The sequence below is a fragment of the Pseudorca crassidens genome, chromosome 11, assembly GCF_039906515.1.
Source record: "Pseudorca crassidens isolate mPseCra1 chromosome 11, mPseCra1.hap1, whole genome shotgun sequence".
In the NCBI taxonomy this organism is placed as follows: domain Eukaryota; kingdom Metazoa; phylum Chordata; class Mammalia; order Artiodactyla; family Delphinidae; genus Pseudorca; species Pseudorca crassidens.
Window position 1 is genome coordinate 49,248,516 of NC_090306.1, and position 24,056 is coordinate 49,272,571.

The 24,056-nt window shown below is 41.4% G+C and overlaps 1 protein-coding gene across 14 annotated transcripts in view; it reads left to right on the forward strand.

The window, feature by feature from the left end:
• Positions 1 to 19,216, forward strand: part of ATP23 (ATP23 metallopeptidase and ATP synthase assembly factor homolog) — a 92,766-nt gene extending 73,550 nt beyond the window's left edge. For 9 of the 14 annotated variants that reach the window (XM_067697174.1, XM_067697175.1, XM_067697177.1 and 6 more), the window contains 5 exons: positions 10,061 to 10,106; positions 10,812 to 10,893; positions 14,508 to 14,645; positions 16,584 to 16,667; positions 18,756 to 19,216. In XM_067697174.1, coding sequence (XP_067553275.1) covers positions 10,090 to 10,106; positions 10,812 to 10,893; positions 14,508 to 14,645; positions 16,584 to 16,667; positions 18,756 to 18,959 — 525 coding nt within the window. In that variant the 5' untranslated portion in view covers positions 10,061 to 10,089 and the 3' untranslated portion in view covers positions 18,960 to 19,216. Of the gene's footprint in view, positions 1 to 7,594; positions 7,669 to 10,060; positions 10,107 to 10,811; positions 10,894 to 13,936; positions 14,060 to 14,507; positions 14,646 to 16,583; positions 16,668 to 18,755 lie in introns of those variants that run through there. The other 5 variants (XM_067697166.1, XM_067697167.1, XM_067697168.1 and 2 more) reach the window with 3 other exon arrangements.
• Positions 19,217 to 24,056: the final 4,840 nt, after the last annotated feature.

The window sequence follows — 24,056 nt, forward strand, 5'->3', positions numbered from 1 at the left end:
GCCAGTCACACTTCAAAAGTCAACCACCCAATTATTTTCCAGCCTTCTTGAGATTACCTGCATCTAGGGAGTCAAGGGAGGAGGAGGGGGAGTAGAGAAAATGATGTCATTGTATTTACTTTGCAAATAGGTATTGAATGCCTCCTAGGTTCTGGTTTGGGCAAATACAGAGAGGAGTTGGGACCCTGCCTTTAAGATGTTTCAAAGTGGAATGCAGTGGAAAGAACATAGGCTGCAGAATTAGACATGGGTTCAAATTTTGATCCCTTGTTACGTATGGAAGAGTGATTTAACTCTCTGATCCTCTCCATCTTTATCTGAGGGAAAAAAAAAGGGAGTGGGGGAGGGATAAAAATACCCCTTTTAGGGTTGTTGTGAGGAATAGATTTTATGAGTGTAAAGGGCCAGCATATCAGGAGCTGAGTAAAGAAAAGGTAGCTGTTCTTACAGTGGCAGAGCCAAAAAGTGGAGGAAGAGTTGATATAGGCAGGATATGAGGAGGGTGAGGTGCTGAACTTGACACCCAGTAGGAATTAACCTGCCTCAACCTTTCAAGGGGAAGGCTGCTGGGAGAACCTGTTGGTAGTATTAAAGCATCAACTTAAAGCTGTAAAATCCTATCCCTGGGGCGAGTGTGATGGGAGAAATCAGACCTCAAGGGCGACCTTTGTTTTCTTTTTCTCCAAAGCAAATCCATTCCAAATACTGCAAGTCCTTTTTGAAGTACCAAACCAATGTGCTCCCAGAAATTTTTTTTTTTAAGAGGACTGTAGGCTTTTGAATCCACTTCAACTTTGTAAAACTCTTAGTTGCTTGAATAATAATGCACTTAGTATGGTGCCTGATACCTGATATACACTAAATAATACTTATTATTAATAATAATTGTTTTATTGTTAACACTCTTAAGAGGGGTCAGGTTAGTAAAGCAGTAACCTATACCTAACTTTCTCATCCCACACTAATTTTACTCACCTGTTTTTGCTTTCAGCACTTAAAGACCTTGATTTTTTTCTCTCTTTTTTTTTTTGCTTATGTCACGTAATTTGCTGTGCATTTATACTCTCAGACAGGACATCTATGCGAAAAGTTGATATTAGAGGCACTTGGGTTCATAATACTTTGCTGTAATTTTAGCAGGCACATAGATTCTTTTTTTTTTTATAAATAACAACTTTTATTTGTATTTTTCTCTTCTTGCTTTTTTTTTAAGCATCTTTATTGGATTTTAATTGCTTTACAGTGTTGTGTTAGTTTCTGCTGTATAACAAAGTGAATCAGCTATATGCATATGTATATCCCCATATCCCCTCCGTCTTGTGTCTCCCTCCCACCCTCCTTATCCCACTCCTCTAGGTGGTTGCAAAGCACTGAGCTGATCTCCCTGTGCTGTGCAGCTGCTTCCCGCTAGCTATCTATTTCACGTTTGGTAGTGTATATATGTCAATGCTACTCTCTTACTATATCCCAGCTTACCCTTCCCCCTCCCCATGTCCTCAAGTCCATTCTCTACGTCTGTGTCTTTATTCCTGTCCTGCTCCTAGGTTCCACTTTTTTTTTTTTTTAGATTCCATATATATGTGTTAGCATACGGTATTTGTTTTTCTCCTTCTGACTTACTTCACTCTGTATGACAGACTCTAGGTCCATCCACCTCACTACAAATAACTCAGTTTCATTTCTTTTTTTTTTTCTTTTTTTTTTTTTTGCGGTACGCGGGCCCCTCACTGCTGTGGCCTCTCCCGTTGCGGAGCACAGGCTCCGGACGCGCAGGCTCAGCGGCTGTGGCTCACGGGCCCAGCCGCTCTGCGGCATGTGGGATCTTCCCGGAACGGGGCACGAACCCGTGTCCCCTGCATCGGCAGGCCGACTGTCAACCACTGTGCCACCAGGGAAGCCCTCATTTCTTTTTATGGCTGAGTAATATTCCGTTGTATGTATGTGCCACATCTGCTTTATCCATTCATCTGTCGATGGACACTTAGGTTGGTTCCATGTCCTGGCTGTTGTAAATAGTGCTGCAATGAACATTGTGGTACATGACTCTTTTTGAATTATGGTTTTCTCAGGGTATATGCCCAGTAGTGGGATTGCTGGGTCATATGGTAGTTCTATTTTTAGTTTTTTAAGGAACCTCCATACTGTTCTCCATAGTGGCTGTATCAATTTACATTCCCACCAACAGTGCAAGAGGGTTGCCTTTTCTCCACACCTTCTCCACCATTTATTGTTTGTAGATTTTTTGATGATGCCATTCTGACCAGTGTGAAGTGATACCTCATTGTAGTTTTGATTTGCATTTCTCTAATGATTAGTGATGTTGAGTGTCCTTTCAAGTGTTTGTTGGCAATCTGTATATCTTCTTTGCAGAAATGTCTATTTAGGTCTTCTGCCCATTTTTGGGTTGGGTTGTTTGTTTTTTGATATTGAGCTGCATGAGCTGCTTGTGTATTTTGGAGATTAATCCTTTGTCCATTTCTTCATTTGCAAATATTTTCTCCCATTCTGAGGGTTGTCTTTTCGTCTTGTTTATGGTTTCCTTTGCTGTGCAAAAGCTTTTAAGTTTCATTAGGTCCCATTTGTTTATTTATTAATTATTTTTTTTTAAAGAAGATGTTGGGGGTAGGAGTTTATTAATTTATTTAGTTTTGGCTGTGTTGGGTCTCCGTTTCTGTGCGAGGGCTTTCTCCGGTTGTGGCGAGTGGGGGCCACTCTTCATCGCGGTGCGCGGGCCTCTTACTGTCGCGGCCTCTCTTGTTGTGGGGCACAGGCTTTGGATGAGCAGGCTCAGTAGTTGTGGCTCGTGGGCCTAACTGCTCCACGGCATGTGGGATCCTCCCAGACCAGGGCTCGAACCCCTGTCCCCTGCATTAGCAGGCAGATTCTCAACCACTGCGCCACCAAGGAAGCCCCTATTTTTGTTTTTATTTCCATTTCTCTAGGAGGTGGGTCAAAAAGGATCTTGATGTGATTTATGTCATGGAGTGTTCTGCTTATGTTTTTCTCTAAGAGTTTGATAGTATCTGGCCTTACATTTAGGTCTGTAATCCATTTTGAGTTTATTTTTGTGTATGGTGTTAGGAAGTGTTCTAATATCATTCTTTTACATGTAGCTGTCTAGTTTTCCCAGCATCACTTATTGAAGAGGCTGTCTTTTCTCCATTGTATATTCTTGCCTCCTTTATCAAAGGTAAGGTGACCATATGTGAGTGGGTTTATCTCTGAGCTTTCTATCCTGTTCCTTTGATCTATATTTCTGGTTTTGTGCCAGTACCATACTGTCTTGATTAATGTAGCTTTGTAATATAGTCTGAAGTCAGGGAGCCTGATTCCTCCAGCTGTTTTTCTTTCTCAAGATTGCTTTGGCTATTTGGGGTCTTTTGTGTTTCTATACAAATTGTGTATTTTTTTGTTCTAGTTCTGTGAAAAATGCCATTGGTAGTTTGATAGGGATTGCATTGAATCTGTAGATTGCTTTGGGTAGTATAGTCATCTTCACAATGTTGATTCTTCCAATCCAAGAACATAGTATATCTCTCCATCTGTTTGTATCATCTTTAATTTCTTTCATCAGTGTCTTATCGTTTTCTGCATACAGGTCTTTTGTCTCCTTAGGTAGGTTTATTCCTAAGTATTTTATTCTTTTTGTTGCAGTGGTAAATGGGAGTGTTTCCTTAATTTCTTATTCAGATTTCTCATCATTAGTGTATAGGAATGCAAGAGATTTCTGTCCATTAATTTTGTACCGTTACTTTACCAGATTCGTTGATTAGGTCTAGTAGTTTTCTGGTAGCATCTTTAGGATTCTCTAGGTATAGTATCATGTCATCTGCAAACAGATGACTTCTTTTCTGATTTAGATTCGTTTTATTTCTTTTTCTTCGCTGACTGCTGTGGCTAAAACTTCTAAAACTATGTTGAATAATAGTGGTGAGAGTGGGCAACCTTGTCTTGTTCCTGATCTTAGAGGAAATGGTTTCAGTGTTTCACCATTGAGGACGATGTTGGCTGTGGGTTTGTCATATAGCCTTTATTATGTTGACATAGGTTCCTGCTATGCCTACTTTCTGGAGAGTTTTTATCATAAATGGGTGTTCAATCTTGTCGAAAGCTTTTTCTGCATCTATTGAGATTATCATATGGTTTTTATCCTTCAGTTTGTTAGTATGATGTATCACATTGATTGATTTGCATATATTGAAGAATCCTTGCATTCCTGGGATAAACCCCACTTGATCATGGTGTATGATCCTTTTAATGTGCTGTTGGATTCTGTTTGCTAGTATTTTGTTGAGGACTTTTGCATCTAAGTACTTCAGAGATATTGGCCTGTAGTTTTCTTTTTTGTGACATCTTTGTCTGGTTTTGGTATCAGGGTGGTGGTGGCCTCGTAGAATGAGTTTGGGAGTGTTCCTCCCTCTGCTATATTTTGGAAGAGTTTGAGAAGGATTAGGTGCTAGCTCTTGTCTAAATGTTTGATAGAATTTGCCAGTGAAGCCATCTGGTCCTGGGCTTGTTTGTTGGAAGATTTTTAATCACACTTTCAATTTCGGTGCTTGTGATTGGTCTGTTTATATTTTCTATTTCTTCCTGATTCAGTCTCAGAAGATTGTGCTCTTCTAAGAATTTGTCCATTTCTTCCAGGTTGTCCATTTTATTGGCATATAGTTGCTTGTACTAATCTCTCATGATCCTTTGTATTTCTGCAGTGTCAGTTGTTACTTCTCCTTTTTCATTTCTAATTCTGTTGATTTGAGTCTTCTCCCTGTTTTTCTTGATGAGTCTGGCTGATGGTTTATCAATTTTGTTTATCTTCTCAAAGAGCCAGCTTTTAGTTTTATTGATCTTTGCTATTGTTTCCTTCATTTCTTTTCCATTTATTTCTGAGCTGATCTTTATGATTTCTTTCCTTCTGCTAACTTTGGGTTTTTTTTGTTGTTGTTGTTCTTTCTCTAATTGCTTTAGGTGTAAGTTTAGATTGTTTATTTGAGATTTTTCTTGTTTCTTGAGGTAGGTTTGTATTGCTATAAACTTCCCTCTTAGAACTGCTTTTGCTGCATTCCATAGGTTTTGGATCGCCATGTTTTCGTTGTAATTTGTCTCTAGGTATTTTTTGATTTCCTCTTTGATTTCTTCGGTGATCTCTTGGTTATTTAGTAACGTATTGTTTAGCCTCCATGTGTTTGTGTTTTTTACGTTTTTTTCCCTGTAATTGTTGATTTCTAATTTCATAGCACCGTGGTCGGAAAAGATGCTTGATATGATTTCAGTTTTCTTAAATTTACCAAGGCTTGATTTGTGACCCAAGATGTGATCTATCCTGGAGAATGTTCCGTGTGCACTTGAGAAGAAAGTGTAATCTGCTCTTTTTGGATGGAATGTCCTATAAATATCAATTAAATCTATCTGGTCTATTGTGTCATTTAAAGCTTGTGTTTCCTTATTAATATTCTGTTTGGATGATCCGTCCATTGGTGTAAGTGAGGTGTTAAAGTCCCCCACTATTATTGTGTTACTGTCGATTTCCTCTTTTATAGCTGTTAGCAGTTGGCTTATGTATTGAGGTGCTCCTATGTTGGGTGCATATATATTTATAATTCTTTTATCTTCTTCTTGGATTGATCCCTTTGATCATTATGTAGTGTCCTTCCTTGTCTCTTGTAATAGTCTTTATTTTAAAGTCTATTTTATCTCATATGAATATTGCTACTCCAGCTTTCTTTTGATTTCCATTTGCATGGAATATCTTTTTCCATCCCCTCACCTTCAGTCTGTATGTGTCCCTAGGTCTGAAGTGGGTCTCTTGTAGACAGCATATGTACAGGTCTTTTTTTGTATCCATTCAGCCAGTCTGTGTCTTTTGGTTGGGGCATTTAAGCATTTACATTTAATGTAATTATCGATATGTATGTTCCTATTAACATTTTCTTAATTGTTTTGGGTTTGTTTTTGTGGGTCTTTTCCTTCTCTTGTGTTTCCTGCCTAGAGAAGTTCCTTTAGCATTTTTAGTTTGGTGGTGCTGAATTCTCTTAACTTTTGCTTATCTGTAAAGGTTTTAATTTCTCCATTGAATCTGAATGAGTTGCTTGTTGGGTAGAGTAATCTTGGTTGTAGGTTTTTCCCTTTCAGCACTTTAAATATGTCCTGCCACTCCCTTGTGGCTTGCAGAGTTTCTGCTGAAAAATCAGCTGTTAACCTTATGGGGATTCCCTTGTATGTTATTTGTTGCTTTTCCCTTGCTGCTTTTAATATTTTTTCTTTGTATTTAATTTTTGATAGGTTGATTAATATGTGTCTCAGCATGTTTCTCTCTGGGTTGATCCTGTATGGGACTCTCTGCACTTCCTGGACTTGATTGACTATTACGTTTCCCATGTTAGGGAAGTTTTCAACTATAATCTCTTCAAATATTTTCTCAGACCCTTTCTTGTTCTCTTCTTCTTCTGGGAGCCCTATAATTCGAATGTTGGTGTGTTTAGTGTTGTCCCAGAGTCTCTGAGACTGTCCTCAATTCTTTTCCTTCTTTTTTCTTTATTCTGCTCCCTGGCAGTTATTTCCACCATTGTATCTTCCAGCTCACTTATCTGTTCTTCTGCCTCAGTTATTCTGTTATTGACTCCTTCCAGAGTATTTTTAATTTCAGTAGTTGTGCTGCTCATCACTGTGTGTTTGCCCTTTAGTTCTTCTAGATCCTTGTGAATGTTTCTTGTGTTTTCTCCATTCCGTTTCTGAGATTTTGGATCATCGTTACTCTCATTACTCTGAATTGTTTTTCAGGTAGTTTGTCTATTTCATCTTCCTTTATTTGGTCTTGTAGGTTTTTTATCTTGCTCCTTCCTCTGTAACAATTTTTTGTCGTTTCATTTTTTTTTTTTTTTTTAATGGGTGGTGCTGTCTTCTTGTCTTACTGGTTGTTTGGCCTCAGGCCTCCAGCACTGGAGTTTGCAGGCAGTTGGATAGAGCTGGGTCTTGGTGCTGAGATGAGGACCTCCAGGAGGCCTCACTCTGGTTGATATTCCCTGGGGTCTGAGGTTCTCTGTTAGTCCAGCGGTTTGGACTCAGAGCTCCCACCACAGGAGCTTGGCCCGATCTCCCACCTGGGATCCAAGACCCCACAAGCTTTGTGGTGCATTAAGAAAAGAAAAAAAAAAGGGAAGAAAGAAAGAAAAAAGGAACAGTACAATATCAAAGAATAAAAAACAAAATAAAATTAGAAAGATAAAAAAATATATTAGGAAAAATAAAACTATAATTGAAACAACTGCAACAGGGTAAAATAAAACCACAAGAGAAAAAAGAAAAAAAAAGGGGGGGGTGAACAAGCCAAAAGAAGAGAACAATAACAAAGTATAAAGAATAAAATAAAATTAGAAAAATAAAAGATTAGAAAAAATAAAAATATAAAAGAATGAACAACAGTGAATCAACGAGGTAACACAGAACCCTAATGTAAAAGTGGAAAAAAAAAAAGGCCTTGGCTATGGGGGTGAAACTTAGACAGGGGCGGAACTCAGGCAGGGGTGGGGTTTAGGGTGGGGCAGGACCTAGGCAGGTTGGGGGTGATGTTTGAGCATGGTGTGGGGCCTCTGCTTAGGACCTGCCCACGGAAGGGGAGAGGCAGCACGTCAAAAGGATGGCCTCTGGAGTGTGGAGTTCCGGAGTTTGGAGGTAGGGCGCCGAGTGAGGGTGTGTGGGTGGGGTTTAGGTCCATTGCGTTGGAGGGAGTCTCAGAGGGTGTCTCCGAGTGTAGAGGTGGGGCCCTGGGTGTGGTTAGAGGGGTGGGCCTTGGGCTCTGTGGGGCACAAGGGAGGCTCCAATGGCAGAGAATTAGGCCTCCCGGTGCCTAAGTGGACAGGGAAGGCACTGGCCCCATTCCTTCGTGCCCCTCCCCCACCGTCTCCCACAGGGTCTCCCCCATCGCCACTGGACACCTAACTTGGGGGGGTCCCGCTGGGTGTAGGAACTCCTCCCCTCCCCCAGCCACCCCTCTGGGGTGCTGGTCCCGGAGGTCCGGCCTTTACTTCTGCTCCCCCTTCCCTCCCTCCCACTCCCTCAGGACCCGTGTGGCTGGAGGGGGCCTAGGTGGGCAGAGGATCAGGCCTGGGATCTCAGCAGGTTCCTGGGGGCCCAAGTGGGCAGGGGAAGCATGGCAACTCTCCCTTTTGATACTCTGCCCTCCCAGTGGTTCCCCAATTTCCCCCTTCGGCCGTGGGAATCCCTTGCCCTCCCCCAGCCGCCCCTCAGGGGCGCCAGTCTTGTCCGGCCTCCGCTTCTCCTCCCCCTTCGCTCCCCCAATGCCCCACGTCCTACCCAGTTGCTGGGGGTCCCTCCCATCCCCTTAGGTGTCTGTGGTCCCCCACTGGTGCCTGGTAGGTGCCCTAGTTGTGAGGAAGAGCGCATTCTGCATCCTCCTAGTATGCTGTCTTGACTCCGCCCCCCACTTTTTTTTATAAAGTTTTTTTTTAAAATTTTATTTATTTTGGGCTGCATTGGGTCTTCGTTGCTTTGTGCGGGCATTCTCTAGTTGTGGCGAGCAGGGGCTACTCTTTGTTGCAGTGCTTGAGCTCGTTGTGGTGGCTTCTCTTGTTGCAGAGCATGGGTTCTAGGCGCGCAGGCTTCAGTAGTTGCAGCACAGAGCTCAGTAGTTTTGGTGCACGGGCTTAGTTGCTCTGCGGCATGTGGTATCTTCCCGGACCAGGGATCGAACCCGTGTCCCCTGCATTGGTAGGCGGATTCTCAACCACTGTGCCACCAGGGAAGTCCCTCATAGATTCTTAGAAGTGGGGGGGCCTCAGGAGTCATCTAGGCCTTTCCAACCCCCATCACTGACCGGAAACCTCTGTGCCATCAGTTGACCAGCGTGTTTATAGACCTCTGCTGGAACAGATTATCTTTGAGGCCCTTTGAGGCTATTGGGCTCTTGTATCGACAGCTTTGATTGTTGGAAAAATCCTTTCTTATACTGAGTTGAAATGTGCCCTTTGTAACTTCTGCCCTTTGGTCCTTGTGCTGCCCTCTGAAGAAATGTTGGCTGAATTTATTCCCACATGATGGCACCCCTTCAGGTACTTGAAGCTACTGTGGCCCTAGTTAAGCCTTTTTTCTCTTTTTCAAATCTACAGATCCCTTTCTTGCTTCCTGTGGAAAGTAGTCCTGCACTGTTCTAGTCACTTTCTCCCATAGAACAGCTTCGGTTGGCAGGTCCTGTTTAGAGTATGGTACTCAGAATGGGACACTATTCACAGACCAGGACAGACAATAGTGGGGCTACCTACTGCCTTCCTCTAACCTGGATACTATGCTGCTATTTGTTTCTATGGATATTGGTCCCAAATTTTCTCAGTCTTTTGGGGGGGGGTGTGTGTGTGTGTGTGTGTATATATTTTTTAATTAATTTATTTTAAAAATAAATTTATTTATTTTATTTATTTATTTTTGGCTATGTTGGGTCTTCGTTGCTGCATGCAGGCTTTCTCTAGTTGCAGTAAGCAGGGGCTACTGTTCGTTGCGGTGCGTGGGCTTCTCATTGCGGTGACTTCTCATCGCAGAGCACGGGCTCTAGGCGTGCGGGCTTCAGTAGTTGTGGCATGTGGCTCAGTAGTTGTGTCTCTCGGGCTCTAGAGCACAGGCTCAGTAGTTGTGGCGCACAGGCTTAGATGCTCCGCATCATGTGGGATCTTCCCGGACCAGGGCTCGAACCCGTGTCCCCTGCATTGGCAGGTGGATTCTCAACCACTGCGCCACCAGGGAAGCCCCTTGGTATATATTTTAATACATTGTGTTCGATCATTTAACTGAAAAGCATATTTGATGTTATCTAAGATGTTTGGTACTACCCATTTTGGTATTTCTATCAGTGTTTCATTTCATTAAAGACTTGCTTTTATGTTAATTTAAGCTTATCTTTTTTATATTCATTTTTTTATCATTTTTAAGATGGTATTACTTTGCTAAGATTTGTGAGGTTTTGTTTGATAATATCTTACACTGCTATTTGGATCATTTAATTGGTGCTCTTTTTTTCCAATTACCATATGTAACTGAATCAATATCTTTCTAGATCCATATGTTAAACTGCTGCTTGATGCCATGAAGCATTCGGGTTGGTAAGTGAATCTTTTTGAAGTGCTGCTCTGTATTCTGGCTGCTGAAAACAAAAAATCCCCACCCAAACTGGAAGTACTTCAGATATTTCACTTCAGGCCACAAAGCCCTTTCCATATGGTAGGTGGTGGTGGTTGGCTGCACTCTCCCCAGGCAGGCCGTGTTCTCTCTGGACCTCTTCAGCCCTAACTCCACATCTCTGGCTCTGCTGTTCACCTCAGGTATTTAGTAAAGACGATACTTAAAATCTTACTTGTAAGTAATCACCAAACCTGGTTTTTCCACTATGCCAGTCCCAGCATTCTCCTTAACGGAGAAGAAATCTCAGCTTGTTATGCACGTAGAAGCCTTCCAGGTGTTGTTAAACTTTGAGGAGATCGGAAGAAGTGATTTCTGAGGTCCACTTCTTAACATGCTGGCCCAAGGGCAGAAACTCCAGCATATTTCCAATATGGTCTTAATGAGTTGATCAAATTCTTTATGGAATCATAGCATAGAATTTGAACTGGGATAGATTTTGCAGAGACAGTTTCCTTATTTACAGATGAGAGAACTGAGTCCTGGTGTTGAGTTGCTTTCCCAAGGTGTCCTGTGTGATAGTGATGGAGAGATGTGTCATCTGGGTCTCCTGGCCCAGGGCTGTTTCCCCTGTGCCCCACGCACACTACTTCTGGACGTTGTCTTTTTAATCCATTCTTACCTTCCAGCGCTGTTAACAGAGAAAGACACTTTTCTTGTGAAGATTGTAATGGAAATGTCAGTGGAGGTTTTGATGCTTCAGTGTCTCAGGTAGGCGGTCTACCAAGCTGTCCTCTTTCCTCCAGTTCTCTCTCCTGATGTTTGCTGATTGCCTTCTATGTGCTGGGCATTCCATTTGGTAGACTTTGTGTAGAATTCAAAAAATGAGTTAACTGTGGTCCTTACTCTTAAGGTCCTTACTTCTCACAGGGGAGACAAGACAGGAACGCAGAGACAATGATAAAATTTGAGGCGGGTTAAACTCTTTGAGGTGGGTGTGGTTACCACAATGGGACAGTGATGTGATTGACTGAAAGATGCCAGCAGAGTCAGCTAGAGGATGTAAAGGCTCTTCAGGGGCAAAGAAGACAAAGACTGTTGCCAAAAGCAGGGGGAGCACGAGCAAAGGTGACGTGTTGAGAAAGCACAAGGTGTATTTGGGGAATGGCATGTTGTCTAGTTCAGCTGGAGGGCAGGAATGCATGGGGAATGAGGAGAAATAGGATTGGAAAGAAAGATAGGCTATATGGTGGGAGGCTTTGAATGCCAAGATAGAGTTTCACCTTTACACGGTGAGAAGTGATAGATCTTTGAGAATTTTTGACGAGGAGAGTGAGTTTTCTCACCTGTAAAATATGGGTAATGATTGTATTTATCTTATAGAATGGTTATGAGAATTAAATGCGATTTCTCTTGTAAACTACTTATCATAGTAAGCAGAGCACTTAAGTCAATAAATGTTACAAGTTTTAAGTCAATGGGGGGTTTTGACAGTCTTGAGGTGGTAGATGGATGTGTCATGTGATATGAGGGTAGATAAAAGTGTTGTAAGTCACTGTTTCCATCATGAATATATGACACATTGAAGTACATTTAATTGTTTCCTGCTAGGGAATTTTATATGTATTTGAGTTATTTATAGCTGTTTCATGGTAATCATGGGAAAGAGCAACATAGCAGAGGGGTGAGGTGTCTGAGTTTTGGAGTCACATAGACTTTGAGTTCAAATCCTAGTTCCCCTGCTTATTAGCTGTGGGGCTTGGGCAAGTTATTCGTTTTATTCTCAGTTTCCTCATTTGTAAATTGATAATTGCCAACACCTGTAGCTCCCAAGATGGGTCTTGGTAAGTTCATCCTCTTTGGGGGTTAGAGTGCACGTTTTGAATCTTCATCTTATTTCTCAGCAGTGTTATACACAGTTGGGCACTCTTTTTTTTTTTTTTAATTAAAATTTTTGTTGTGAAGTATCTCATTCATATAGAAGAGTAAAATACCTGTGTGTACACTTTCAGTCATAATAGTAAAATGAACATCTATATAACCACCACCCAGATTTGAGAAATAAAACACTGCCAGGACTTCAGAAGCCTGTGTGCCCCTCTTGGGTTACAACCCCCTCCCTTCCTTATTCTGACTTCCGTGATAACCATTCCCTGCTTGTCTGAATGGTTTTGCCATCTATGTGTACAGTCCAACAATGTGTTTAGTTTCCTCCTTTTAAGCTTTATACTTGGGGTCATGTGTAATACTTTGTCATTTTATGAAATCATACAGTCTTTGTAACTTAATTCTTTCGTTCAACATCGTGAGATTCTTCTGTGTTGTTGTGTGCACCTCTGGTTAATTTAGTTTGTGTTGTATATTATTCCATTATATGTCTGTACTAGCGTTCACCCTATCGAGTATCGATTGTTTCCCACTTTATTATTATTATAAACAATGCTGCTGTGAATGTTCTTCACCTTCTCTCCCAGTGCTCGTGGGCAAGAGTTATTCCAAGGTATCTGGCTAGAGTGGAGGTCCTATCACATGCACACACTTGACGTTAACAGCTAATGCCACTTTCTTGCCATGGTTTCCAGTCTGCCACACTCTTGTGGTTGCTCCTTTGCTAACTTAGCTTCCTCTACCAGCCCTTAAATGAAGTCCCTTAATCCTTGGTGTTAGAGCCCCTTCTTTTCTACTCTGCATTCTACCGAGGGGATCTCATTTACTTTGCTGGGTCAGAGCTTTCTCTTGAACTCCACATCCATATCGCCAAGTGTTCACTGAACACCTACACTTGGGTGTCCTAAAGGCACCTCAGACGTGACATGTCCAAGTTCAAATTGATTTTTACGATCCTCCATCCCCACCCATCCTGGTCTTTTAGTTTTGCATATCTCGGTGAACGGTACCACCATCCGTCCTATTACCCATGCCAGAAATTTAGGGATCATCCTTGATACCTCTGATTCCCTTCCCATATTCTGTCCGACACCAAATTTTGTCCAGTCTCCCTCCTAAATACCTTTTTAGGCCCCCACCATCCTAGCTCTGGAACTATTATCTCTTGCCTAGAATACTTCATTTGCCTTCAACTAGTCTCTGTGTATCCAGTTTTGATCATCTTTTGTTTATTTTTCCAACTGTGGTCAAAAGGATAAAAACAAAATAAAACACCCCCCGTTTCACTACTCCCTTTCAGTGACTTCCCACTGTTGTCAGGATAAAGAGTGATTTGGCCCCTGCCGACCTCACCAGCCCTATCTCATGCCTGCCACCTCCAACTCTGTGCTTGGTACTACAGGCCTGCCGCCGTCAGCTTCTCCAACATTCTTTTCCTTCAACCCTCCCCCTACCCTTTGCCTATGTTGTTCTCTGTCTGGAATGCTCCCTTCCCCTCTCCTCGAATTTAACTCCTGTTCATCCATTAGATCCCAGTTTAAACATTCCTTCTGCAGAAAAGCCTTTCCCAACCCTGCAGACCAGGTCAGGCACTCTCATTGTATGTACTCGTGACAACCTGGGTTTTTCTTCATGACAACTGTCACTGCATGTGTTTAAACATTTTGGTAAATACTTGATTAATTTCTATCTCCATTAGTAGATTATAAATCTCTAGTAGGTCTTGATAAATATTAGTTGAATAAATGAATGTTGAATGAATGTATATAAAATACCTGGGACATGTCCCAGTGTCTGGCACACAGTAAGTACACAGTAAGTGGGGACTATTATTATTAGGAGCCCGCACGTCTTTATTATTCTTATAGGGTCCTGCTCAGTGTGCTGCTGGCTTTTTGCACTTCTTTCTGAAGCTCTTTCTGAGGACTTTTCCTGGCAATTCTAGTAGGATGGGACAGTGTGGTCATTCATTGTTGATTCATTGCTTATTGAGAAACTTGATAAGAAACATTTTACACATATTCTCATTTAATTCTCACAATTCTAAGAGGTAGGTACTCTAAGTCATCTCCTTTTTTATAGTTGAGGAAACTGCGGCACAGAAAGCTTAAGAAACTTGCCCAAGGTCACTGACTTAGTAAGGAGTGGGGCTGGAATTTGAATCTCCCTGCTTCATTCCAGAGTCCACTCTTAATACAAGACTGTGGAGTCTAAGATGGCTGGTACAGTCAACCCAGTGAGGGTGGTGTGTGAATAAATGTCCTTAAACTAAGTGCTATGTAGTCCAGAGAGAGGAGAAGGGAGAAGTTAGCCATTGGGAAAGCTTCATGGAGAATGTATGAAGACCGAGCCTTGATGGAGGGGTGGGTGTTGGGTGGATAGAGTGGGTGAGGCTTTCCAGGCAGTTGAGCCCACTCAGGTGAGAGAGAAGATGGAATCTGCGAAGTGAGAGTAGATCTTAGAAATAACCGAACTCTCCTCATTTTGGTGCTTCTTAGATTGTTTTGTGCCAGAATAATATCTGTAATCAGGCGCATATGAACAGAGTGGTCACCCATGAGCTCATTCACGCATTCGATCATTGTCGAGCTCATGTCGACTGGTTCACCAACGTCAGGCACTTGGCTTGCTCTGAGGTAAGTTTTATTGTAGAAGGTACTTCTTCCCCAAGGACACTGTTGTGCGTTTGAACATTTTATTCAAGGATGATTTATTTAAACGTATTCCTTTTCTTGTCATAATTCCACATTAGTCTTCAGTTTACATTTTTAACTATTGAATACAATACTTTTAGATACAGCAGGTAGACATTTTTAAGTATCTTTTTAGAATTGTCTTAAATATAACCTTTAAATCCTAATAATAGTGATGACTTTTAATAATAAGCTATTTTTCCTATGGAATAAACTATATAATACAAAAACTTTACAGTTAACATTTACTGAGGGGCTGTGTGCCAAACCCTAACCCTGTGCTGTTTGTGGACCTTTTTTTTTTTTTTTTTGGGGGGTACGCGGGCCTCTCACTGTTGTGGCCTCTCCCGTTGCGGAGCACAGGCTCCGGACGCGCAGGCTCAGCGGCCATGGCTTACGGGCCCAGCCACTCCACGGCATGTGGGATCTTCCCGGACCGGGGCACGAACCCGTGTCCCCTGCATCGGCAGGTGGACTCTCAACCACTGTGCCACCAGGGAAGCCCTGTGGACTCTTATTTAATATTCACAACAGCCCATTGAGGTAGATACTGTTATCCCCATTTTATTTCTGTGAAAAGTGAGGCAGTTGTTCAGATACCATACATAGTAAGTGGCAGAGGCAGGATTACAACCAAGGTTCTTGAGTGGTTTGCTGTGCTGCCTTCCATAGGTAAAGTTCCTAGCTTTCCCTAGAGTAAAACAGTTCGTTTCAAAAATACAACATAGGAAGATATTTATTATTAAGCATTTTGGATTGCTGTCAGAAATACACACATATATATGCTCCTAGAAAGACATTTGTATTTCATACTTGCATTTCATTAATTGAAGAGTGCAGTGTGCTGAGAAGCTAAAGAAAACTAATATAAATTTCAAGCTTATACTTTATAACTTAGATTATTTTCTCTTTCCCTTGAAATTAATAAGTAGCCTCACTGCATCTGATTATAACTCATATTATTTGGAAAGAAGACCGAAATCTGAGCTTTTAAATATTTCTCTCTCTTGGGTGTTATGAGAATTAATGCCTGTTAGCTAGTTAAAGTGTGTTAAGTGCTTTGAGCTCCTCAGAGGAATGAAGCCATGTTATTATAGAAGTAACAAGAAGTGGGCCATTCTGATTGCAGTGAATGAGCAAAAACGTGGCCAGGTTGGCTGTAGAATCCATGTGGGTAATTCCATGACTTTTTCACCTATTAAAGCTGCTTTTTACCTTAAAGATATAGAAAATACATAATAACTTCAGGCTGTCATGTTCATAGCATGCCCAGTTTGGAATGTTCTTGATTCTCTGTACCACTTAATTTTTCATAGGCCCATCAAGACCCTGGAGGAAGGGCATGAACTTACACGGGTTTAAGGGAGGGTCCGAGAGAGTTTCAGTGGTTTGGGCTAGGAGAGCTGGGAGGTTTGTGTGCCTCAAGTGTCTTAGGTACTCATGTATTCAGTTTTAAGCTCATACTGAAACTCAGTTTGTAGATCTTTGGAAGAATGCTTTCTTGAAGTCCTTTTGGTAATTTCTAGAAGTGTTTGTATTTTGTAGAGAGCATAATCTTTAACTTTGAGGTCCAACTCTTTGACTTTTGGTTCCAAAAGAAATTAGTTCTGTCTGTAAGACTCTGGTGGAAAGTTTTGAAAATTCCCTTTGAATAGGTGATTGCCCACTGTATCTGGCGCTGCCTAGTGTAGCTCATGTATATCTGCTCTTTTTCTTAAGAACTTAAGTCAATAGAGTTAAAAAAAAAAAAAATCTTACAGGTACTCTGTTCTCAGAAAAATATACCAATTTTATATTTTACAATTAAAAAAATCAGCTGATATAAAGGTATAGAGCACGAGTGCTTATTTTCTGTTTGTTTGCCTTCTGTCTTTGTGATAGGTTCGAGCTGCTAACCTTAGTGGAGACTGCTCACTTTTAAATGAAATATTCAGGTTACATTTTGGATTAAAACGACACCATCAGGTAAAAACTAACACATGAAATCATTTACTGTTAAGAGTGCTATGAGTGGAAATAATGAATAGAAAAGTGAGAAGTATATTTAGTATTTGAAATTTGAAAGCACTACTTATATGAAAGAATACAAAATGTGTGTCCCTGAAGCCAAATAGATGGAATTCAGTTCTAGTTTATAATTATGGGCAAGCTGTGTGACTAAGTGAGAGATTTTCACAGTGAAAAGCGCTACGGTCTCACACGTGGGATACTTTTGGATGGGGGTAGATAAGGACCGGAAGTGAAATCACAGCCTGTCTTACTTTTATCCTACCGGTACTGGACTTGTGTTTTGAAACCATCACAGTATTCTCTAGACACAAAAGTAATACCTGTCAGCACAGAGACTGCACTGCAGCGCACTGTGTATTAGCACACCTTTTTTTTTTTTTTTTAAATTATTTATTTGGCTGCACCGGGTCCAAGTTGGGGCACGGGGGATCTTTAGTTGTGGCATGTGGGATCTAGTTCCCTGACCAGGGATCGAACCCGGGCCCCCGGCACTAGGAGCACAGAGTCTTAACCACTGGACCACCAGGGAAGTCCCTAGCACACCTTTAAAGGCTGTATGATGTGACAGCAAAGCTTCGGATCAGCACACACTTGATCATGATGAGCTGAGCTGAGAGATTTTGTAAGCAAAACAAAATGAAAACTGTAGGCAAGACCATCCTGCTAGAAAGCTTTTTTGTTGTTTTTGTCTAAAAGAAACACTTTATATTTTTTTATTGGGGTATAGTTGTTTTACAATGTTGTGTTAGTTTCTACTGTACTAGAAAGCTTTTAAGGTCCACGATAGATGGGCATGGGGAGAGGAAGTTTAGAACTGATGGACTGGTAAAGAATGTGAGCAGTTCTGCCCGTAGCAACCAAGGGGCTCTGTGTCCACATTTAGGAGAAAGGCTGGTCAGAGCTCTTCTATGGGGAGAGGTTACTGGGCCAATTTGTCAGGTACATGGGCGTCAGGATAGCAGTTTTAACCAGATGCAAAAAGGACAGGCTTGGAACAACAGCAGGAAGGCCCTTGGCTCTCCAGAGAAAAGAGTAACTCAACTCTGGGGAGGAAGGTAGAAGGTCACAGAGAACTACGAAGAGAAATTTTGAACTCAGTGAATGGGAGTTAGTTAGACGGCAAACCTGGGGCCTGGGAAGGGTGCCTACTCTGATAGGGCTGTTACGCTTTCAGCCTGTGCCAAGTCCGCTTAGTGATGTGCCACTGACCTGTGCTGCATGTCTTCCGTGCCCTCCAATCCCTGCTTATCTGGTGAATTCAGCTCAGGCAGCCTTCGAATGGGTGGTGTGTTCTGGCTCTCAGTGGAAGTAGGGTGCACATCAGAACATCCCAGAGAAGAGGCTAACGCAGTTAAGGCATGTCATCCGGAGTCCAGAGTCTTTGAAAGAGAAATCTCTCCTCTTTTTAACTTGGGTAGCAGCAGCAGAAAATGACTAGAACTAGCAATAGGATGGAAAATACGTGGAGGTAGTGGGAGAAGACTCCTAGAGAACAGAGTCCCTGCTTTTGTACAGTATGTACCCAAGAAAAAAGTTGTTTTTTTTTTCCCCCTGAAAAATTAGGATGCCTTCAAATTTTGTGTGTATGTATGTGTGGTTTCCTGTTGCCTCCAGGGGAGATGCCCCTCTCGAAGGAAAAGTTATCTAGCATTGGTCACCTGAAAATCTAAGGGAGAGAGAGGAACAGGAGTATATTTCATATTTATTCAAATTAAAAAGCTCAACCAGAACCTTATAGACTTTTTTATGATTTTGCAAAGTTGGAGTTATTGTTTAGCAGATACTGCCTAGAAATTATCATCATTAGGAAAGATGAGAAGAAGGGAGGAGGGGAAGGAGATCTTACTTATACCTAAATAATTTTAGGTTGAGCTAAACACGTTCCATAATTTAATCTTTCTTCTTTGGACTGACAGAAATTAATAAAATAACATGAGAGGAAATTAATTTTGACTGTGGTTCACACATTGTATAAAATGTTACTATTTCATGACAGAATTTTCATATATTAATAAAATTAAAGCCACATACTTTTCTCCTTAGACGTGTGTGCGAGACAGAGCCATTCGTTCTATCCTGGCTGTTAGGAACATCAGCAAAGAAGTAGCTCAGAAGGCTGTTGATGAAGTTTTTGAATCTTGTTTCAATGACCATGAACCTTTTGGAAGGATCCCTCATAATAAGACCTATGCAAGATATGCTCATAGAGACTTTCAAAACCGGGATCGGTACTACTCAAACATATGACGACGATGACATTTTATATGGCAGAGCTTCAGTGATCATGAAGAAAGTATGGTTCCCAAGTGGACAAACATAAAACGTAAATGATCAATTAAATACAGAGAAGACACAGAAGATTCTAGCACAGAAGATTCTAGCATCAGAAAAAGTAACTGTGGTAAGAAATGAAACTGCCTTAAACTCCAAGGCAAAAATTGTATCTTTGTAGCTAACCATTTGGTAAATAAGGCAAATAAATAGCATTTTTAAATTTTCTACAATGTACTTATTACTTGTGTTTTATTTTTTATGATTGTGATTTGCTTTTATTACATTTTAAAACTTGATTATGAAACCTGTGAAGTATGCCCTTTATGATGTGTATGTCTTCTTTGGAAAAATGTCTGTTCAAATCCTCTGCCCATTTTAAAATCAGGTTGTTTATTTTGATATTGAGTTGTATGAGTTCTTTGTATATTTTGGATGGTAACCCCTTATCAGATATTGTTTGCAAATATCTTCTCCCATTCAGTAGGTGGCCTTTTCATTTTGTTGATGGTTTCTTTTTTTTTTTTTGCGGTACGTGGGCCTCTCACCGTTGTGGCCTCTCCCGTTGCGGAGCGCAGGCTCAGCGGCCATGGCTCACGGGCCCAGCCGCTCCGCGGCATGTGGGATCGTCCCGGACCGGGGCACGAACCCATGTCCCCTGCATCGGCAGGCGGACTCTCAACCACTGCGCCACCAGGGAAGCCCATCACCTGCATTTTTTTCTCACGTTATTTTCTTCTTTCTCTTCCCTGCTGATTTCTGCTTCTAACTTCTTAGATAATGCAAGTGTTAGAGTTCCCAAGAGCAGAATTTGGTTCTACAGAAATTACCAAGTAGAATATCTGGGATTTTATGAGGATAATATTTTTTCAGCAGGTACCAAGGCTAAGTTAAAAGGGAAAAATTAATCACGTGACATCCTAAGTGTCAAGTGGCAGCCTCTCTGAGTGCTAACTGCGTTCATACCGCCTCACATCCAAGGTGGTAAAATAAGGGGGAAAAAAACTGGGTCAAGGAAACTCTCCTAACATAATGACTCTTTTTCTGAAGATTAATAAGTCCCAGAGTCCCACAGCAAAGGCCAAAGCTATATGTACGTACCTTTCAAATCTGGATCTGCTGGGTCAAAGCCCGACATGTCTGGAGGGGCCAGGCTGGCCCCTAGAGTGCTCACTTATTAGTAGGAGGCCCTGGGGAGCCTTGTAAGCGTCAAGTGGCTGGACTCAGCATTCAGTAATGGAACCACAGCTCCCCCTCATTCTCCCAACCACAGCATAAGGAGGAGAATCAATCAGAGGGGAAAAATAGACATTGCATTAATTCAATAAATATTTATTAAGCTCTATCTACTATGTACTGATGTAGGCACTAGGGATACTGAAGTGTCCAACATGGGTTGGATCTTTGTCATCGTGGGGAACAGCTGCACCAGAGAGGAAGTGTGCAGTTGTTTGGGGATATAAAACTTGGCACCTAACCTAGAGAAGTGATATTTAAACTCGAGACCTGAGGGGCTTCCCTGGTGGCACAGTGGTTAAGAATCCGCCTGCCAATGCAGGGGACACGGGTCCAAACCTTGGTCCGGGAAGATCCCACATGCTGCAGAGCAGCTAAGCCCATGCGCCACGACTGTTGAGCCTGCGCTCTAGAGCGTGCGTGCCACAACTACTGAAGCCCGTGTGCCTAGAGCACATGCTCTGCAACAAGAGAAGCCACGGCAATAAGACCGTGCACTGCAACGAAGAGTAGCCCCCGCTCACCGCAGCTAGAGAAAGACCGCGCAGCTACGAAGACCCAGCGCAGCCAAAAAAAAAAAAAAAAAAAAAAACAACAACAACTTGAGATCTGAGTATGAGAAGGAGTTAGCAAGTCAAGGGGGTGGGGAAGGAGACTTCCAGACAAGAGGAGACCCTTTGTGTGAAGGCCTTAGAAGGGGGCAGGGACAGTGAGAGAAGGGTTGTGGAAAGGGATAATGTGGAACAAAGTACCTGGTTCCCAAGGAAGCTGGTACCCAATTCCCAGGGAGAGGAGAAGCTCTGTGACCTGAGTGTCAAATAAAAAAGGTAAGCAGTGGGAAAGAATGAAATATTCTGTAAATGGTTTGGAGAAAACTGGAGACCTGGAAAAAATTAAGTTAAATGCCTCATTCATTTATACCACAGTAAGTCCCAGAGATATCAAAGATGTTAATAGTAAAGAAAGCCATAAAAATACCAGAACATGGGAGAATTTTTAACATAATCTTAGAATGGGAATGCCTAAAGTGGCATAAAAATTGCAAAACCATAAAACAAGTTATTGATATACTTAACAGCATTTTTTAATCTTCAAAAAATTTAAATAAAATATTTTCAACACGGTATCCTGAAAGATGTTATTCATAATAAAGTGATGACTATTTACATCTATATTAAAAAAAAAACAAAAATGAGGAAATAACATGAACAGAAAATGCAAGTAGGTGCCTCTTTAAGCATACGACTTATGTGACCTTACCTATAATAAGAAATGTGTAAACTGTGGCATACTGTTTTCACCGAAGAGGTTTACAAGGGTCAAATATACGATATACATCAAACTAAAGAGCTTCTGCACAGCAAAGGGAACCATTAACAAAATGAAAGGCAACTTACTGAGTGGGAGAAAATATTTGCAAATCATATACCTGATAAGGGGTTAATACCCCAAATATATCAAGAACTCATATAATTCAATAGTAAAACCCCGCAAACAACCTGATTAAAAAAATGGGCAGAGGATCTGAATAGACATTTTTCCAAAGAAGACATATAGATGGCCAACAGGAACATGAAAAGATGCTCTGCGTCACTCATCATCATGGAAATGCAAATCAAAACCACAATGAAATTATCACCTTACACCTGTTAAAATGACTATTATAAAAAAGACGAGAAATAATGTGTTGGCGAGCATGTGGAGAAAAAGGAATCCTCATGCTCTGTCGGTGCAGCCACTGTGGAAAACAGTATGGAGGTTTCTCAAAAAATTAAAAATAGAACTACCATATGATCCAGCAATTCCAATTCTGGGTATTAACCTGAAGAAAACTAAAAGACTAACTTGAAAAGCAGAAACTAACACAACATTGTAAAGCAACTATACTCCAATTAAAAAAAAAAAAGTTAAAAAGACACATGCACCCCTACGTTCATTGCAGTATTATTTACAATAGCCAAGATATGGAAACAACCTAAGTGTCCATCGCTGGATGTGGGTGAATGGACAAAGACATTGTGAACAGGTTGATGGCTGCCTGAGGCAGGGGGTGGAGGTGTGGGAGAATGGGTTAAGGGGGTCAAAGAGTGCAAACTTTCAGTTATGAAATAAGTCACGTGGATGTGACATTACAGGATGGTGACTATAGTTAATAATACTGTATTGCATACAGTAGTCCTCCCTTACCTGTGGGGGATATGGTCCAAGACCACCCCCCCCATGGATGCCTGAAAACTTCTATAGTACAGAATCCTATATATACTATGTCTTTTCCTATGCATACAGACCTATGATAAAGTTTAATTTATAAACTAGGCACAGTAAAAGGTGAACAATAATAGTAAAATAGAACAATTATAACAATACACTATAATAAACGTTATGCAAATGTGGTTTCCCTCTCAAAATATCGTATTGTATTGATACAAATGTAATGCCTTTCCCATCATAATCAAGCACTTACACCTTGCGGCCATAACTTTTGCAGTTTGAGGCATGACAGCAAAACTAACACCATTTTTTTTTCCTTTTTTCACAATTTAATGGATAGAAGATTTGTTCTCTACAGTGAATCTTAGCAACCTCAACATATGATTTTTTTTCTTTCCTAATTAAGTTGAAAACTTTCACCTATTCACTTAAAGAAAGTACTGTATGGCTTCAGTCTGGTGGATCTGAATTGCCAGTATCACTACTCTTGCACTTTGGGGCATTATTAAGTAAAAGAAGGGTTATTGAACACAAGCTCTGAGATACCATGATGGTTGACCTGTTAACCAAGTTAGCTAATAAGTGACTAATGCGTGGGATATGATGAGCAAAGGGATGATTCATGCCCCAGACGAATGGATTGGGACAGTGTGAAATTTTGTCACGCTAGTTGTGTCAGTGCACAATTTAAAACTTATGAATTGTTTATTTCTGGAATTTTCCATTTAATATTTTTGGACCATGGTTGACCGCAGGTAACTGAACCACGGATAAGGGGGGACTACTGTATTTGAAAGTTGCTAAGAGAGTAAATCTTTTTTTAAAAAAATATATTTTTTATTTTTTTGGCTGTTGGCTCTTCGTTGCGGTGCATGGGCTTCTCTCTAGTTCTGGTACGTGGGCTTCTCTCTAGTTGTGGCATGCGTATTTTGTCTCTCTAGTTGTGGTGCTTGGGCTCCAGGGCACACAGACTTAGTTGCTCCATGGCATGTGGGATCTTAGTTCCCCAACCAGGGATAGAACCCACGTCCCCTGCATTGGAAGGCGGATTCTTTACCACTGGACCACCAGGGGAGTCCCAGAGAGTAAATCTTAAAAGTTTTCATCACGGGCTTCCCTGGTGGCGCAGTGGTTGAGAGTCCGCCTGCCGATGCAGGGGACACGGGTTCGTGCCGCGGTCCGGGAGGATCCCACATGCCGCGGAGCGGCTGGGCCCGTGAGCCATGGCCGCTGAGCCTGCGCGTCCGGAGCCTGTGCTCCGCAACGGGAGAGGCCACAGCAGTGGGAGGCCCACGTACCGAAAAAAAAAAAAAAAAAAAGTTTTCATCACAAGAAAAATCTTTTTGGTAACTATGTAAGGTGATGGATGTTAACTAGACTTATTGTGTTGATCATTTTGCAATGTATACAAATGTCAAATTATTATGTTGTACACCTGAAACTGATTAAAAAGTAAATTAAAAAAATACACTCTCAGACATTATTAGGGAGTCATTGACTGCAACCTCTAAGGAGAATAATTTGACGGGTATTATTTAAATACACATACTCTTGATATGGAAAGCTCTCCATGATATATTAAGTGAAAACAGCGGGGCATTGGACAAGGAAAGGAGGAAAAAGACA